Source organism: Chrysochloris asiatica, unplaced genomic scaffold, assembly GCF_000296735.1.
Source record: "Chrysochloris asiatica unplaced genomic scaffold, ChrAsi1.0 scaffold00132, whole genome shotgun sequence".
NCBI lineage: Eukaryota > Metazoa > Chordata > Mammalia > Afrosoricida > Chrysochloridae > Chrysochloris > Chrysochloris asiatica.
This window is the reverse complement of record NW_006408650.1, coordinates 6829114-6846417: the sequence shown is the minus strand read 5'-3', so window position 1 is coordinate 6846417 and position 17304 is coordinate 6829114. Positions and strand designations below refer to the sequence as shown.

Sequence of the window (17304 nt, the reverse complement as noted above, 5' to 3'; positions counted from 1 at the left end):
CTGCTTTTCATCCCACCCCACCTCTCCAGCCCCAGGGATGAGCACAGCAGCCCTGAGAGCCCCTCCAAACCCCACTGCTCTCAGCTGGGGATGAAGACACACCCTATTGTCATGGTCTCAGAGCTCCTCCACCCTCCCTTCTCCCATCAGTTGACAAGTGCCACTTGGAACAGCTTCACAGTCTAGACCTAACCCCCAGGAGGCCCCTCAGTAATGGGGCTTTCTTCCAGTTCCAGACCCCGCCCTGAGTCTGCTGTCAACTGGTAAAGTGGTGCCCTTGGAGCTCAGGGCACCACCACCACCACTTGTCCCTGCCTCTACATCAGTTACCCTCACCCCCACCTCGCTGTTTTGTGAATGAGGAACCAAGGTGGGCCAGGTTCTTCAAGGTCTCCTGGGGGCTGGGAGGGGTTGCTGCATAGCCCCTCTGTAAGTCAACAGCAGTTTCTAAGAGGACAACTGACTGGTAAGTAGTACGTGAGGGACTTTCAAAAGTTTTTGAAATAACTCATTGTTCACAAAGTTTCTGAAGTCGCCAATTTACAGATGTCCAAATGGAGTCCTGGTGTGGCACTGTGGGTTAATGTGCTGGGCCAAAAGGTCGGTGGTTCAAATTCACCAGCAGCTCGTCGGAAACCATACACAGGGTTACTGAGTCAGAACCGACTCGATGGCACTTAACAAGAACTAATGTGCAGCCTGCAGTTATAAGGCAGCCTCCCTCCCCTGTAAAAACGGTACTAAACCCTCATGGTACATACAGTGGTTCATAAGAAATGGGCGCTACTTTGAGACATGCATTAAAACGTGATGATGATGATGGTGACCGTGTTACGTGTGGAAGATGTTTTCGTATATCTGGAGGTGTTTATGTTTTTTATGCATGGAAAGGTACACTAGATACTAAGACAAACGTTTGACTGACTGAAGGTAGATAAGAAAAGAACCTGACTTCCAAACACATTGGGCTCAAAAGACAAGCGTTACGGACAAAGCTCATTTGTAATCCGGGGACTGCCTGTCTAACAAAACATTTGCTGTTTGTATGATTTATGTGTGTACAATTCAGTGTGGTGCAACCATAACTGCTGCATTTCAAGGTTTTTCTGTCACCCTTAACAGAAGCTCAGTGCCCCCTAAAGAGGACAGTAGGTTAGTACTTTTTATGATCATTGCTAATTATTTTATTTGCTAACCTATTCATGAATAGATGATTTGCTGATCTGTTGTTTCTGAGTGGTGGGAGCTATGCTAGGGCAGGGGTCCCTCTCAGACAACTAGCCAGGTTTGCTTCCAGCTCTGCTCTCCGTGCCAGCCCACCACCTACAGCTCTCACCTAGCTGCTGGCTCCTCAGCCAGTTGCTGGCAGCGCCCCTCTGTGATGCCACCTCCCTACCCCTGGGGGCTCCACCCAGGCAGCTGCAGCCTCATGGCCCACACGGTGTTTCCTCCCTCAGGAGGCTCGGCTGCAGCTTTGGCCCAAGTCGAACCAGGTAGGGTGCTAAAGAACAGGATCAGGGAGCCAGCACCCCTGCCCCCATGGCCAGAGCAGGCGGGAAAGGGACAAAGGGCCCAAGACCCTGCTTTTCCAGAGCTGCTTCTCCAAAAGGGTTGAGGGGCACAAGGGCAGTGCCAACAGCTGCCGCCCCCCATTTTGGGACTAGAGCAGTAAATATAAATATTGCTGACGGCAGCCCGTCTCAGGGGTCTTGGTCTGACAGGAGGGCCCAGGGGGGCTGGGTACCAAGGCCTACAGGACCCTTCAGGGGAGTGCTGGGTCACATGGGAGGGCTTCACTGTGGTGGGGAGGACAGGGAGCCCCACCCCAGCCCCCTGCTACCGCCCTGGCTTTAGGGCATGTTGCGCTGCCTGTTTGGCTCGCTGCCGCCGGGTCTTCACAAAGGCCTGGGCCTCACGGTCACCTTTGCGGCTCTCCAGCAGCTGCAGGATGGGGTCCCCTGTGAAGAGAAGGGTTTGGGGCTGAGACTCCAGGTAGGCCTACCCCCAGCCCAGGGAGAGGAGTAGGGCCTGAGTTGGGGTGAAGGGCCCAGCACTGCCCATTCCCCCAGCTGACCTGGAAAACTATGGGTGGTCCCAACCCCACCAAGCTCATTCCAAGAAGTCCAAAAGACAAGACAGGAAGCACCTGGTGATCTCCAGTACCAGAGTGCTGCCCTGAACATACTGACCCAGTGGTGGGGTGAGAAGCTGTGACAAGCCTGCAGTTGCAACTGTCACATTTTTATGAGAACCTTAAACTAGTTACCTAACCTCTTTACCTCAGTTTACTCATCTGTAAAATAGGGTTACCACTGGCCTAGTTAGAGTGACATGAAAACTGAGTCAACATATATAAAGACCTTAGAGCTGGGCCATGATGATACACAAGAATGAACGGTTACTGTCATCTCTCCTGGGGACCCGGTGCTGAGGCCTGCCCTGGTCAGAGACTCAGGCCTCTCTCCATGTTAAACCTTAGGATCTTCCCAGCCAGTGGAGGAGGCATGTTGTATCTTGTCTGGCTTAAATGTCACAGTCTCCTGATAGAATACTTTCTCCTCAGTAACACAAGCCACCATGCTGGTTCCACTGGCTTCTACCTCCCAAGAGGCCTTTTCCAACCCTAACTACCTTTCTGGAGGCACCCTGCCCAACCTGACAGGGACCCCACCCTCATTCCAGGTCTCTGCCTACCATTGGGTGCGGGGTAGGTGAGGGGCAGGCGGGTCTGTGGCACCTCGCCAGGATCCTTCTCCCCAGGCAGGCCGGGCACCGAGCACAGGGGCAGGAAGGCTTCGCCCTCCAGGTCATCGGCCCCAAGTGTATCATGGTCCAGCACAGTGAGCAGGACGCAGGCTCCGTCCTCCCGGCACGGCTCCACAGGCACGAGGCTGGGTGGGGGACACAGGCTCAGCTGCCTGGCCCTCACAGCCCATGGGCACAGGCCAAGCCCAGGGCAGGTGGGGATAAGTTGGTCCGAGTTCAGCTGGAATTCTTAGGCCATATGTGGTACTGTAGGATCAGCACTGGACTGCAAACCTCAAGGTTGGCAGTTCAAGCCCACCAGCTGGACCGACTCAGTGCCACTTAACAACATGGTCTGACAGCTCTGACCAAAAGCTTGACTAATCCAGGGGATCCTGTGTGCCCAGGCTGCCTGTCTGGGGGAAAGGACATTTCCCGGAAGCCTCTAAATCTAATGGCAGGCAGCCACCCATCCTCAGCAGCCCCATCTGGCCTCCCAGGAGCAGGTTTGGGGGTCTGTGCTAACTGCCCCCTCCCTGGGGCCCAGATGAAGTCACCATGGGGCAGAGGCAGCTAGAGCCAGGGCTGGAACTGGAGGGGATGGGGTTGGAGGAAGCGTAGCGAGGAAGTGTGGGTCCCGCTCACAATTCAAAGGTCTCATCAAACAGCGGGTGAAGGTCCTTCTTGTGTTTCTGGGTCTCCCGGGGGGCCAGCTCTGGGAATGCTTGCCTGGGCTCCAAGGTCAGCTGTACAAAAGGGTCACTGGAGCCTGGTACGTAGCCAAGGGAAGGGGAATCATAGGCGGAGGCCACGAAGCTCCCGCAGCACTGACCCCTCCTGGTGGTCCTGGGGAAGTACACCCAGGGAACACAAGACGGGGCTTCCACTCACCGTTGGAGTCCAGGGGCAGCAGGCTGGAGGCGCTAAGCAGCTCGATGCGCAGCTTCTGCTCGGAGGCCCGGTAGGAAGCTTTGACTGTGATCACCCCCAGCTCCTCGGAGGTAGCTTCTGCCTGCAATACAGAACAGGGCAGTATGGGCTGGGGCAGAGCCGGCTCCGGGTAGGGTCCCTACAGTGAGGTACCCTGGGAAGAGGGGCACCTTACCTGCTGCTCCAGCCGCCTGCAGAAGTAAATCTGGATGAGTCGTCGGCTGGAGGCCGCCTGCAGCTCTAGGTCCCTCTGCAAAGCCTGGGAAAGGCACATCCGAGAAGTCATGGAACTTTCCTGAGGAAGGTTCAGGAGCCCACAGGCAAGGGGAGAGACTCTAGTGTGACAACGTGGAAGCGTTAGGCCTTCCTTATAGGACACACCCTCAGGGATGTCCAGGCACGGGCGGCTTCAGGGTGCCTCGAAGGGTCTCACACTTGGTTTGTTAAGTGTTCAACTGCTAACGGAAAGGTTGACTGTTCGAACCCGTCAGCTGCTCCAAGGAAGAAAACAGTCTAATGATTACAGCCTTGGAAGCCCTAGAGCACAGTCCCATTCTGCCCTACAGGGTCACTATGTGTTGGAATTGACTTGATGGCAGTTTATTACCATCTTGAAATTCTTAATGATTTCTTCACTGAACCCATCAAATTTGTAGCCAGCTCTGACACAAGTGAGCCCAGAAAAGTGGAGTCCTATCATCTCTCCCACTCACCTGGAAGGTATCTGTGTGCAGGGCCATTGGTGGCAGGCCACAGCCCTCGGCGTGAAAGCAGACCTCCAAGTTCTAGGGGATAGAGACAGCAGAGGTGACCTCGAGCTCTGGCCTACCACTCTTCCTCTCATTGCTGTGGCTATACTTACCTGAAGAGCAATCTGCAACCTCTTCGAGGCCAGTGGGGAGCTCCTCTGAGAGGCGGCTGCCTCGGCCAGCACTGTGAGCGTGTGTGTCCAGAGCAAGGTCAGCAGGCTGGGGTGAGGCGCAGACCATGGCCGGACAGCCCAAGGAAAAAGGAGATGTGTTGTCGAGACCCAGGCCTACCCTGAACCTTCACCTCCCCCTGCTTCACAAGTGAAGGCTGGTGTCTGTACAAATGCCTCTCAACCAAAGTGAAAAATCCTTCTCAAAGTGGGGGGCAGAAAGGGCAGGAGGCTGGTCACCCAGAAGACAGACTCACAATTCAAGATGGGAGGGGCCAAATCAATAGGCTTTTAATGCATCTACTGGTGTGGCGCTGTAGGTTAAAGCCCTGGACTGCAAAGTCAGTTTGAAGTGCAAGGTCTGTGGTTTGAGCTCACCAGCCACTCCTTGGAAACCCTATACAGGGTCGCTATGGGTCGGAACCAACTCCACAGCACTCAACAACTACCTCAGAGGAGTGGGGGGAGACTACTGTTAGTGGCCCAAGACACAGTACAGTCCTCACAACTATCTGAAATTACTAAAAATTAACATGTGCCAACAACGCCAATCCAGCTGCTAATCACAATAATTGTATTATGTAATTAAGAGTGAAAAAAGGCCTACAATCGGAGTTTACTTACTCATGTATGTAGCACATCAAAATGCCTGTTATCCACTAAGTCCCTGGTATACACGGTTAATGTACTCAAGCTGTGCACTGAAAAAGTGGAGGCTGGAGTTCCACCCTGAGGTACCTCAGAAAAAAGGCCTGGTAATCTATCCCCCCCAAAATCAGCCATTGAAAACCTTGTACAACCTAGTTCTACTCTGACACACATAAGTTGGAATCAACTAAACAGCAAATTTTTTGTTATTTATGTGCACCCGGCACTAACCTAAAGGCTTCAGAGGCAGGATGACCTCATTTCCTGTCTCAGTGGGGACTAAATATTGGTTTATATGAAAAAGAGCTAAACAAATGGCATAATATGGCCTAAGGAACATAAAAGGAGGCCTTGCCTACTCCAACAGGAGTGGATGGGACCTCTAGGGAAGGGAGAGTCTGACAGCCTTCCTCAGGCCCTGGTTCTAGGTGGAGGGTTAATCATCTTCATCGTCATCATCATCATCATCACTATGGTTACCGCAGGCCATGTTCTCAGTACCTGACTGAACTCCTTTGATCCGCAGGTGAAGCTGGAGGAGGAGCCCACAGCCTATGACCTGTGCCCTGACGCCTGTGTCCTGGGCCTCTGTTTTAAGAGAGACCCTAACTAGAAGTGTCCCCCTCCGCCAGATTGTCAGAGGACAGAGGCGAAATCAGGATTTCAGCTCAGTCTAAAGAACTTGTAACACTTAGCTGGGACATGGACAAGCTTGTGAGGTAGTGAGCTAGCTCCCTGTGGCTGGGAATGAGCACGTGAGCAGAGGCTGGCTGTAGGTGACGAAAGGAACGACTCCCTAAGAATGGCTGTCTTGGGGAGGAGAAGGAGGGTGGGGGGGAGGCACACCTGCTGAAGTTCTCCTGCACCAAGTTGGTGTTCATGTAGCATAGCTCCACCTCCAGAAACTTCATCAGGGGCAGGATGGCCTGGGAACGGGGCAGGAAGCATGTCTGGTTCTGGGGATTCAGGGCCCACCCCCCTTGCCCTGGGCACTCAGGAGTTACCACCCCCTAAGTCCCAGGAAACAGGACCTGAAGCTTGTGTGTGCATCGTTCGTAATGTATCAGCTCCAAGGCCCCACACACACAACCTGCTCCCTGGCTCCCCTTTGCCCTCTTCTCCCCTTTGCCCAGTCTGCCCCAGCCCCACTGGCGTCTTTTATAGCAAGTCAACCTGCCAGGCATGGTCCTGCCTCAGGGCCTTTGCCCAAGCTCTTCCATCTGCCTGGAATGCTCTTCCCCTAGAAACCTTCATGGCTCCCTCTTTTGCTTCCTCTACCTGTCATCCTTGGAGTAAGGCCTTTTCTGGCCACTCGATCAAAAACTGCAGCCCTCTAGGGGACCCTTTCCATACATGTACCACTATCCAACACTCTCTGTAAGTATGGTGATTGTTGTGACGTGCCGTGGAGTCGGTTCCGACTCATAGCGACTCTGTACAGGGTTTCCGAGGCTGTGAATCTTTACAGGAACAGAAAGCCTCATCCTTCTCCTGCGGAGCAGCTGGTAGTTTCGAACTGCTGACCTGGTGGTTCACAGTCTGATTCATAGCCACTATGCTACCCGAGCTCTGTAAATATATACTCACCTTATGTCATCCCCTTACTAGAATGCAAGGGGCCCTGGTGGTGCCGTGGCTAAGCACTTAGCTGTTGAGTCCCAAAGGTCAGCAGTTCAAGCCTACCAGATCCTTCTTGAGAGGACTACCTGGAGATGTGCTCCCTGAAAGATTACAGCCTTGGAAACCTCATGAAGCAGTTCTATTCTGTCTATAAGGTTATAATAAACTTGACGGTGGATTTACAGGTCCTAAAATATAAAATCTGGACTCCTAGTGTGGTGCTGTAAGGAGCTCTGGTAGCGTAGTGGTTATGAATTGGGCTGCTAATCTCAGGGTCAGCAGTTCGAAACTACCAGCTATTCCATGGGAGAAAGATGAGGTTTTCTGCTCCTGTAAAGATTTACAGCCTCGGAAACACTGTACTGGGTCATTATGAGTCGGAACTGACTCTATGGCCCATAACCACCACCACCACCACCATACCAATATCAGGAGTCCTGATGTGGCGCTGTGTGGTAATGCATCAGGCTGCAAAGCTATTTGAACTGCAAGGTCGGCGGTTCAAGCTCACCAGGTGTTCCTCGGAAACCCTATACAGGGGTCGCTAGGGTCACTATGGGTTGGAACCGACTCAAAGGCACTTAACAACAACAACAACATACCAATGTCTAGAGTTCTGGTGTGGCACTGTAGGATAATGAACTAGACCACAAGGTCAGTTTGAACTGTAAGGTCAGCGGTTCAAACTCACCAGCAGCTGGTCACTTTGGGTCGGAATCGATCTGATGGCACTAAACAACAACAACATGCCAATATCTGGCACAAAGTTGGTACTTAATTAATGGTTGATGAATTAATACGCAATCAAAGGTGTGCATTATTATCCTTGTTAACAGATAAGAAAACTGAGGCCAGCTGGCTTGACTGCACAGGGCACTGAAGTGAGATGCAGCTGAGTATCCAGAGCTGTCTGGCTGCCCAGCCCCAACCCCTTCCCCTCTGCAGCCCAGAGAGCTACCTAAGGACACTGGCTACCAGTGTGGCATGCCCGAATCCAGCATCCCAGGAGGAAACTGAGAGCCACAGAGAGGACTTATCCATGACATCTCAAGGCCTTCAGCCCCCAGCCCAACCTGAGTGGCTCACAACTGCAGGCCCATAGAGCTAACAAGGAGGAAAGGTCAGTGAGCAAGGCAAGGCACTCACGTCCTCTGGCAGGACCGACTCCTTGACGCTCAGGAGCTTCTGGATGTGCTTGGCAATGCCCACTTCCAGCTGGGGACACAACATGGTAGAAGGAGCCAGACAAAGCATGAGGGATGGGGGTCATGCTGGGGGCCTGGTTTAGGGGCAGGAAGGGGTGGGGTGGGGGGAATCAGCCTTGCTTAGGGTCAGGCTTCAGGCTGCTGGAGAGGCAGGGGGGTGGGGGGCAGGGGACTCTTGTGGCACCTGCTTAGCCAGGGTTTGGACCCCAGTGCGGATCTCGTGACCCAGTCCTGCCAGCGCGCCTTGCAGCTGGGCATGTAGCGTGTGCTGCAACTGTCCCTGCTCCAAGACAGCACCGACCTGCCGCTCCAGCGCCTCCCAGGCCAGCTGGGTGGGCAGCTTGCCAATCACCAGCCTCAGCTGCTCCATATCGTTCACCACCACACACAGCTGGGGGAGACGGGAGCACAGGGAGGCAGGGTTTCCTGGGCAGCACCAGGGCTGTAGGCTGCACCCCCACCCTGCACCCTGGCGAGCCTAGTTCCAGCCCACAGCGCTCGCTCTTACCATGTTGGCTGCCTGACCCTGGTCCTTCTGGCCTGCTGACAGCTCTCGGGCCCGGGCCTTAATGAGGCTGCAGTACACCAGGGCCAGTCGGCAGGTGTCCTGGGTCGGGGAGGATCAGAGGGATTGATCGGTGGGTGAAGAATTCAAAAGGGACAGGCTGTGGACTCACTCAATCATAGAATGGGGGAGGTAGTGAGGCTGTCCTGGGGAAGGTGGGAGGGGCACCATGGAAGACAAAGCACCTCGACAAACTTCACAGTGATCATGAAGGCCTCCTCTGGGTCGGGCCAGTCCAGCTGCTGGGCTGTGTGGCTGATCTGGGCGAAGCAGGTGGACAGATCCACAGCTGAGGTGCTGTGTTTGGTCAGCTCTCCCAGTGGCACCAGCTGGCGGGGTGGGGGTGGGGGGGTGGGGAGGGGGCAGGGAGCATAGACAGAAAACCTCAGGGCCCTGCCTGGACCATCCCCACATTTCTTCAGCAAGGATTCACCTGTTCCTACCACGCTGTAGGATAAGCACTAGACTGCTAGCCACAGGACAGCAGTTCAAACCCACCAGTCGCTCCTTGGAAACCCGATACAGGGTCGCTATGAGTCGGAACCAACTCGACAGCACTTAACACCACCACCACCACTGCCTAGCAGAGTTGGGCAGGGGCATAGACACGTGGGGTACCTCTAAAACCCCTAGAGGCAGGGACAGTCTGTAAAATTAACTCCAAAGAAGCAAAAATCTGTAATCTAGTGTCAAGAGCACCCGAAGGGGTTATCCAGAGCTGTTTCCCCGCTTCCACAGTGCCCTGAAGGTGGGGGCAGAGCCCCAAGTCCCAGATACAGGACCCCGCCAGGCCCACTGACCTCGCTCAGGCCCGCCCCGCCCCGCCCAACACTAGCTCCTCCTCTTCCTCGCCCTGGCCCCGCCCCACTCACCCGCCCCGAGCCCCACCGCAGCCTGGATCTAGTCCCTCCTTCCCCAGGTTGTCCTTCGCCGCCCCACCTGGCCCAACACCAAGCCTCACCTTATCCATGTGCACGGCACGCTGCACCCTCGCTAAGGCCACATTGTACGTCTTCTGCAGCCAGGAGGGTATGGCCGGCTGGAACCAGCGGTGGAAGCCGTCCAGGGCCAGGACTCCTTCCCTGGGGAGAGCTGGGGTTCAGCCTGGATAAGGCCTTGACTTCTCCGAGGCCTTCCCCACTCAGCGTGCCTCCCACCCAGCTGGCCTGCAGCCCACCTCTTGGTGGGGCCCGGGCCCAGGCGGCAGAACTCCTTGAGGCTGATGTAAAGCTGGAACAGGCTCTCTCCCATCTCTGGGGACACCAGGCTGCCCACCGCCGCTGTGTGCTCCTGCACCCGTTTGGCCACCTACGCGGGAGCCGAGTGAGTGGGGCCCGGAGTCAGGACAAGGACCTGATCGGGTACCCAGCCCTGGGACTCACCAGCCACTGCAGCTCCAGGAAAGCCATGGAGAAGAGGTCGATCTTGAGGGTGCTGCAGGAAAGGCAGAGAGGTGACCTAGTGCCACCCCTTGGCCCCTCTGGTCCCAGCCATGAACCCACTCACTTGTGGAAGATCTTGTGCCAGGTGCGTTGGCACTGGTGCAAATCACCAGTGATGTCCTGTACCAGGCTCAGCAAAGCTTTGCCCGCCTCCAGGAGGCCCTGGCAGGCACAGAGATGGCTTGAATAGAGGTGGCTGAACAGGGCCCCCATCCCCCCGCCCCACCCCCACCCGCCCACCCCACCCCCTCACCTGCACCATGGGCTGATGATGCTGCTGTTTCAGGTGGAACCATTCCACGGTGCCAGTCTGCAGGCAAGAAGGCAGTGAGCCAGGAAGGGGCCGCCAGACCCAGGCCCACACCCTGCCAGTCCCCAGGATGGTCACCTACCCGCAGGGTCTCTGTCACCAGGTTGGGCAGGGGAGCACTGTCAGAACACAGTTCCCCAAAGGCCTTCATCTTGCACATCTGCACCAGGACCCTGCGGAGCCAGAGGCCATGTCTGAGATGCCCCTCACCCCGCCTGCCTCTGCCTGCAGGCTCCCCACCTTGCTACTTCCCCACCTTCCTTGACACTTTGTTACCTGAGGAGAGACTGCAGTCGGGCTGGGGAGTCAGCAACAGAGAGGGGAAAAACAGAGCGGAACCTCCGGATGAGGGAGAGGCCGTAGGCCAGCAGGGAGCTAAATGAGGTGGCCAGTTCCTCCAGCTGCCACGAAGACATACCCATGAGGGTGGTGCTGGTTTGGGGGGCACTCAGACAGCTGCTGCTGCTCCCATTCCACCTTCCAAGCCTGCCTGCCGATACCCCTCACCAACCCAAGCCCACCTGTTCTTCCTTGAGCCGACCCTGAATCCACTGGTACTCAATGCTGGTGATAGGATGCAGGAGACAGCTGCTGGGGAACTCCAGGCTCTGATAGAGGCGACTGTAGGCCAGCCACTGCCTGTGGCAGACAGGATGTCCTCCCTCAACTGGGCCCAGTGGGCACTTCCCCTTGCTTCTTCTCACCTGGGCTCAAGTGGGAGGGACAGTGCCTCCCACCTCCAGTAGATCCCCCTCAGCCACCTGAGGCTGCAGGTGACCTGCATGATTTCATTGTTCCCACCAGAGGTTTTTAAAAAAATAGAAATGAATCCCCTGAAATTAGGATTTTATTACATTCGGGACTACTTTAGGGTTTCTTGCTGCTTCTGCAGATTCCAGTTTGGGGATTTGAGCCTTCACACACATGGGAAAAATCATCTAGAATTTCCCTTTAGACATAAACCTCAGGGGACTTCACTGAAGGCATTTGAGCTGAGATTGGAGAGGTCGGAGCCATCGGGTGAAAGGTAAAGAGCAGTCCAGGGCAGGCACAGTCAAGTCCCCACTGACACAGCTGCTACCTGAACAACTTACATGGGACACCAGGCCCCTTACCACCAGGTCTCACCTAGAAACTTCCTGCCTACTGTTCTTGAAGCACACCAGCTGAAATGGCCTCCCTTGGCTTCCTTCCACCTCCCACGCAATTACCAGGTCTCAGCCCAGGCCAGAGCCACCCTTGGCTCTCTACCTGTACCCCTGTTGTACCCTCTTTCTGCACTTCTTCCAAGCACCATCTGTGTAAATATCTGTGGCTGCCCTGTGCTCTTTCTTGGCACCTCCAAAATTGAACTTGCCTAATCTCAGCAGAGATTATTCACATCAGTGACTCAAAGAAGGCTGTGTGGCATCAGGATAGAGGGGCTAGGGGATGAGGCAGGGTGACAAACTCATGCCCAGAAGGACTGGGCAGGTGATGTTTGGGAGTGAGTGAACCAGTGGTACCATGACAGATGGGGGGGCAGTCTCAGATCAGCAAAGTGATCGCCCTGCAATTCCAGTGCTAGCGGACCGTGACAATACAGCAATCTGGACTGCGTGTAAAATCTTGATTTTTAAAAACTGGCGACTCATTTCTGGACAAAATAGGAGTCTCCTGAGAGCTGCCAGCTGAAAGCAGCTGATCCACAGGGAGGGCAGATGAGAGGGGGAGGGGGCGGGAAGAGTGGTGGCTGCCCACAGAGCCCACCCAGGTGGTCCAGGCAGGGCTACCCACTCACGCCATGGACTGGTGAAAGTCAGACAGGTCCTTCTGCGTGGCGTGGAGAAAGAGGATGGTGGCAGCTTGAGGACTCAATGACCCATCCCAGGACGTACTACCTGCCTGAGGAAGGTGGGACAAGGGGGTGTCAGACTTGACCGTGGGCATTGCCCCACCCCCCACCCCCAGCCCTGGGAGGGCTGTACCTGGTGCTGGATGACCTCGTGAGATACAAGCTGCTGCAGAAGGCGGAGGTGGACTGTGTAGCTGGGCTGTGAGCGGCTAGCCCTAGTAGCTCTCTGCAAGGGACAGGCAGGGCTGTGAGCAGAGAGGACTCCACCCTGGGTTCCACCTGCTCTCCCCAACCCAGCCGGGTCCCTGGGCCAGGTGACAGATGTACCCGCTTGTGGATGAACTGGAATTGAAGGTGGCACTGGCCGCGGTCGGGGTAGGTCTCAGTACAAGGCTCCAGAGGATACCATTGGTCCTCGCGGCTGCGCAGGTGCTGGGGAGCATGAGCTTGCACTGAGTCACAGGTAGGGAGGTGACGGGAGACCAGGACCCCTTCTCTAGGATCCCTTTCCCACCCTGCTCACCTGCAGCCTCAGCACCACATTCCCCAGAAAGTCATCCTGGCCCTTGTCCTTGCGGACCTCCTTAATGATCCTAAGCCAGGGAGGAGTTCCGGGAGGGTCATCAGGCTGGGCCCACACAGAACCTGCAGCCCAGACCCCAAGAGGGAGGCCCCTTGGCTGCTCACCTACGTAGGCCATGCAGGTCTGTCAGCTCCCCTAGCTTCTGTCTGACGGACTCCACTGTGTCCAGGTCCCTGGTGGCAGCAGTTTGAGCGGGAGGCAGAGACAACATCCTCAGAGTCCATGACTCCGTCCAGGAGGGGCCTGCCACCCTCATCCCCGCCTTGCCTTCTCTTCCCCATCCCTGGGTGAGGAATGCCCACTCACCACATGTCCAGACGAAAACTGGCATTGGCTATATCCTTGAATTCCCTACAGGGAGAAGGGGCACCATGAAGCCCCCCGACTCCAGAACTTGTCCCCAAAGCTGCTCACTATCCCCAGTATTATCCACCATGGCGTCTTAGCCCCTCCCTGTCTCCCTCTGCCCAGCTGTGCCCCTTTCCCTGTAAGCTGCAGCTTTAGGCTACACTCAGACCATCTGGGTCCCAACTCTCTTTGCCCTGCCTACACACCTGGCTCTCTGCAAAGGGACAGGCAGGGCTGTGAGTTTATGTCTTTGGTCTGTCCTGCCTGGCCAGCTGTCTGTCTACCAAGGCTCAAAAGAATCCTTTTCCAGTCTTCACCCAGTGTCCCACCCCGACTCCCAAGGCAGGAAGACACCCTCTTTTCCTCACTAAGACCTCACAATGAGTGTGGCCCCGGCAACATACAGAATGAAGGTCTCCTCCCAGACAGGATTGAGTGTCTGATTGATGACTTGTGTACGATGGGTCTGCTCCTCGGGGATGGTGTCCCTCACCACGGCCTTCTGCCGCCGCCTGGCCCCAGGACTGCCCCCAGAAGTGCCTACCCCCTGCTCGATGCCTAGCAGGCAGTAGGGGTCACTGAACCCTGGGGAGGAAGGGAGGTCCGGGCAGTCAAGGAGTCAGCTTAAGGCCCCCCACCTCCCCAGGGTGAACTTCCTGCTGGAGAAGAGGCAAGGGGACAACAGGGGTGAAGATCTTCTACCCTTCCCAAACCTGAGGTAGGCCTGGGTGCCACCTGGGAGATGGACCCCCTGCCCCAGCTCACCACTGACATCCTTGCCCAGAATGTTCTTGGCCTGCTTCACTGTGGCCTTCAGAAAGAACATTGGCTTCTGGGGGGACACAAGGGGGCCCTGAGTACCAGACTGGCTGGCTCTCCTCCACCCCCTCCCTAGCCCCTGCCATTCTTTAGTTCCGGGTCACCTGGAGCTCCCGGGCGTTCTGCAGCATCTGTTGATGCTCCTCCGGCTCCAGCTGGAAGGCCTGATGGGGGAGGTAAGGGTGGGTAAGTGCCTATGGGTGGTGGGTGCAGAGGTGGGGAGCCTGAGGGGGGGGCGGGCGGGCTCACCTCCTGCAGATATCGTAGCAGCTCAGAGGCCTCGCTTACATGGTTGGGTTCTGGCTGGCCCAGGCGGTGCAAGACTGTATAGAGTGCTTCCTCGTAGAGCAGGGCCCGCTGAGAGGAACAGGGTGACCTAAGGACCTCAGGACCCACCCTCCCAGCACCCCCTGGTCACCCTGACACCAACCCCAGAGTAGGGGAGTATCAGGGGAAGGGGCCAAGGCCAGGAACTCCCACCCGCAGGCAGGCCGCTGCTCTGGGTTGCTCCTAGTATTTCTCTGCCTGCCCCCTAACACTTCACCTCTTACCTCTTCAGGGGAGAGGTGGTGGGATGGAGGGTCAACCTGGGAAAGCAAGATGAAATCCAGGTGTCCTTGGAGGCTGCATCCAGGCCCCACGGGCAAGAACGCCTCCTCAGAGACTGGCCCGTAGGCAGCAGGGCACCCCCTCTCAGCCCCCCTTGGGTCCCCCCCCACCTGTTCCGACAGCAGCTCCCCCAGGGGCCCGTCCTGAGGTCCCGCCTCCGCACCCCCCGGCCTGTTGTGGTTGGGGTCCATTGGTGCTCAGCTGCCCCAGCTTGAGGGCTCCGCACACCCCCAACCCTCCTTCCTTCCTCAGAGGAAACAGCACTGCTTATCGGCCCGCGCTCCTCACCCCACGGCGGAAGTGAGGCCCAGTAGCAGAGGTGGGAGACTGGGGGGAGGTTGCTGAGTAGGCCTGGGGGTCGCTGGAAGGGGTCTACGCAAGCCCACCCGGCAGCAGGAGAGCCCTGCCCAATGGAGCCAACACTTCCCGACAGAGTGGAGCTGGGATGGAGGGATCAGCCCACCCGAGGGGAACAGACACCCAGGAGATCAGTGCCCCCACCCTGCTCCAGTGACTCAAGGCTCTGCCCAGGGCAGGGGCAGGAGGGTTGGGGCAAGGGGACCTCGGGGGTCAGGCCTTCATCCTTTGCCCCAACCTGCAAGAGGTGGGAGGTGGGGCCAGACGTCGATTGACTCCTGACTCCTGCACCCAAGACCGCAGAGCCCCACCCAGGCCGTTCGCCTCCCTGACGGCGGTCGGGTGAGGTCATTCCTACCTCTCGAACCGTTTGGGGTGGGGGATCCTGCAGATCTCGGGCTTTGCGGCGTCTTATCTTGATGGCTTGGCGCAAGAGGGGAGGGCGCCTCTGGGGTTGGGAGTGGGGTGTCGCCATGGTGCCGGTTCTGCCCTTCCCCTCGGCTGTCCCTGCTGCCTCGGGGTGAAGACAGTGAAGCCGCAGGATTATGCAAAGAGCCCCCGGGCTGCCACCTCTGCCAGGGCAGGGCGGGCCTAGTGGGGAGGACGGCAGGATGGCAGGGTCAGGTTCCCCACTACAGACCCGGGCCAGGCCCCGAATCTTCCTCCTGTGGGAGCGATCCCGCAGGGATGGCCTGGCTCGAGGGGAAGGTGGACGTGTGGGGCGGGGCCAGCCAACCCCCTCCCACAGAGGCCTGGGCAGGGTCAGGCGCTACCACCAGGGGGCACCAGGAGTCAGCGGGCAGAGCCCCTGGCATTGGAGGGGCTGTACATGGGCTGGCAGTGGTCCCCCACAGCTCCTCCCTGCATGAGCCCCCAGTGTGGGGTGGACATACAAGTGGGGGTGGGAGTGGGGGTTCCAAGAGGCGTCTCCCCAGTAGGTGACTGCTCAGCTTGCTCCACCCCACAGGTGACATTCCTCCAAGGTGACAGGGCAGGATTGGACACCCCAGCCCCCACCCTGACACTTAGAGGAGGGTGCTGCCTTCAAATGCCCTTGTAGGGGGTTAGCCAAACCCAAGAGCTCCTGGGCGGGGCTGCCCAGAGGGAAAGGGTAGGAGGCAGTGCTGCTTCATCCCTCCCAAGAGGGCAGCTTGGTCCAGAAAGGACAGGAAATGGACACGTCAGAGCTGTGCTTCCCAGAGACCCGTGACCCCATGACATGGGGGGTCCAGGCCTGGGTGTGGCATCTTGTCCTACCCTCCCTGCCCCCAGGCACGAGGTTCATGTAGGTGGTGACCAGCATTCAAGTCCAGACAGGCTCCAGAGGGTGTTGACTGCCTCCTCCCTCAGACTCAGGGCTGCACTTCCAAGAAGAGTGAATTGGGCTGGGCCACAGAACTCCTGACCTAGGCCAGGCTGCTGCCTCCAACAGCCCAGGCACTTCCTGGGCTCTGCCACCAGGGTGGGGTGTGGTTACTAGGCAACTACTGTGTGAACAGGGGCAAGAGAAGGCAGGGAGAGGCCTTAGCCTGTGAGGACCAGAGGGCCTGGAGGGAGCCACACTGCACCGCACTGCACCCCCTCCACCCCAGCAGTTCTCCATCACCACACAGAGTCAGACGTCGGTACTTCATTTTTACTATTTCACATTTTCGGCAAACAAATCAAGGTGCAATCGGGGTTTATTTTACATTCATATATTAACTGTATTTTTGTCAAATAAATAGGGAGTCCTCTTTAAATAACCCTCCTCTCACTTCAGGGCCAGTCCAGGAGTGAATGAAAGCCAGTTTTAGTGCAACGGGCGAACTGCCAACCGGGCGGGAAGTGGGCAGGCTGAGGGGATGGTAGCAATTCCTGACTGGAATAGGGACCTCCCCTGTCCTGGGGGTCAGGGGCCCTTCTCAAAGCCCCCAGGGGCATTATGGGATACACATGCATTCTCCACTTCCAGTCTGAAAAGCTCCTTCCAGAGAAAGATGAAAACAGGCAAGTGCAAACAAATTTCAGAAATGTGACCAGGGAAGCCAGAGGGCTTCTTCAAGCTCCAAAAGTCACACTGAAGTGGCAATACAATGACCCAGGACAGGAAAAGGAACGGAAGTTGGAAATGAAGGCTTATGATCTGGGCTGGGAATGGAATGTGGGCCCACAGTGAGGGCGGAACTGTGGCCTCCCAGAGCCAGGGCCACAGCCAGACCCGTTGAGGGAAAAGGACTGGATTTCCTTCCAGGTCCGGAAGGCACAGGGCTGTCTGTCAAGCTCAGGAGGTGCCATGCGAGGCAGCTGACGTGAAGTGGTTACTGAGATGACGCTGGACTAGGATGGAGGTGGTTAGAGACTCCCTCCCTGGGGAGAAGCTACTTGAGT

At 56.8% G+C, this 17304-nt stretch overlaps 1 protein-coding gene across 1 annotated transcript; it reads right to left on the bottom strand.

Moving 5' to 3' along the window:
• Positions 1-1816: 1816 nt before the first annotated feature.
• Positions 1817-15468, bottom strand: UNC13D (unc-13 homolog D (C. elegans)). The gene is made up of 32 exons (XM_006869569.1): positions 15293-15468; positions 14520-14555; positions 14218-14325; positions 14073-14132; positions 13915-13981; positions 13554-13734; positions 13108-13152; positions 12906-12974; positions 12742-12811; positions 12546-12650; positions 12352-12444; positions 12165-12268; positions 10906-11023; positions 10661-10785; positions 10467-10557; positions 10328-10384; positions 10139-10236; positions 10015-10066; positions 9810-9940; positions 9594-9714; positions 8818-8961; positions 8576-8674; positions 8252-8458; positions 8009-8077; positions 6089-6168; positions 4538-4643; positions 4389-4460; positions 3851-3934; positions 3637-3757; positions 3391-3514; positions 2695-2891; positions 1817-1958 (listed from the first exon to the last, which is right to left on the bottom strand). Exons 1-32 carry the CDS (start codon positions 15407-15409, stop codon positions 1837-1839), a joined length of 3273 nt encoding a protein of 1090 aa, XP_006869631.1. The 5' UTR covers positions 15410-15468; the 3' UTR covers positions 1817-1836.
• Between the last annotated feature and the right edge of the window lie 1836 nt (positions 15469-17304).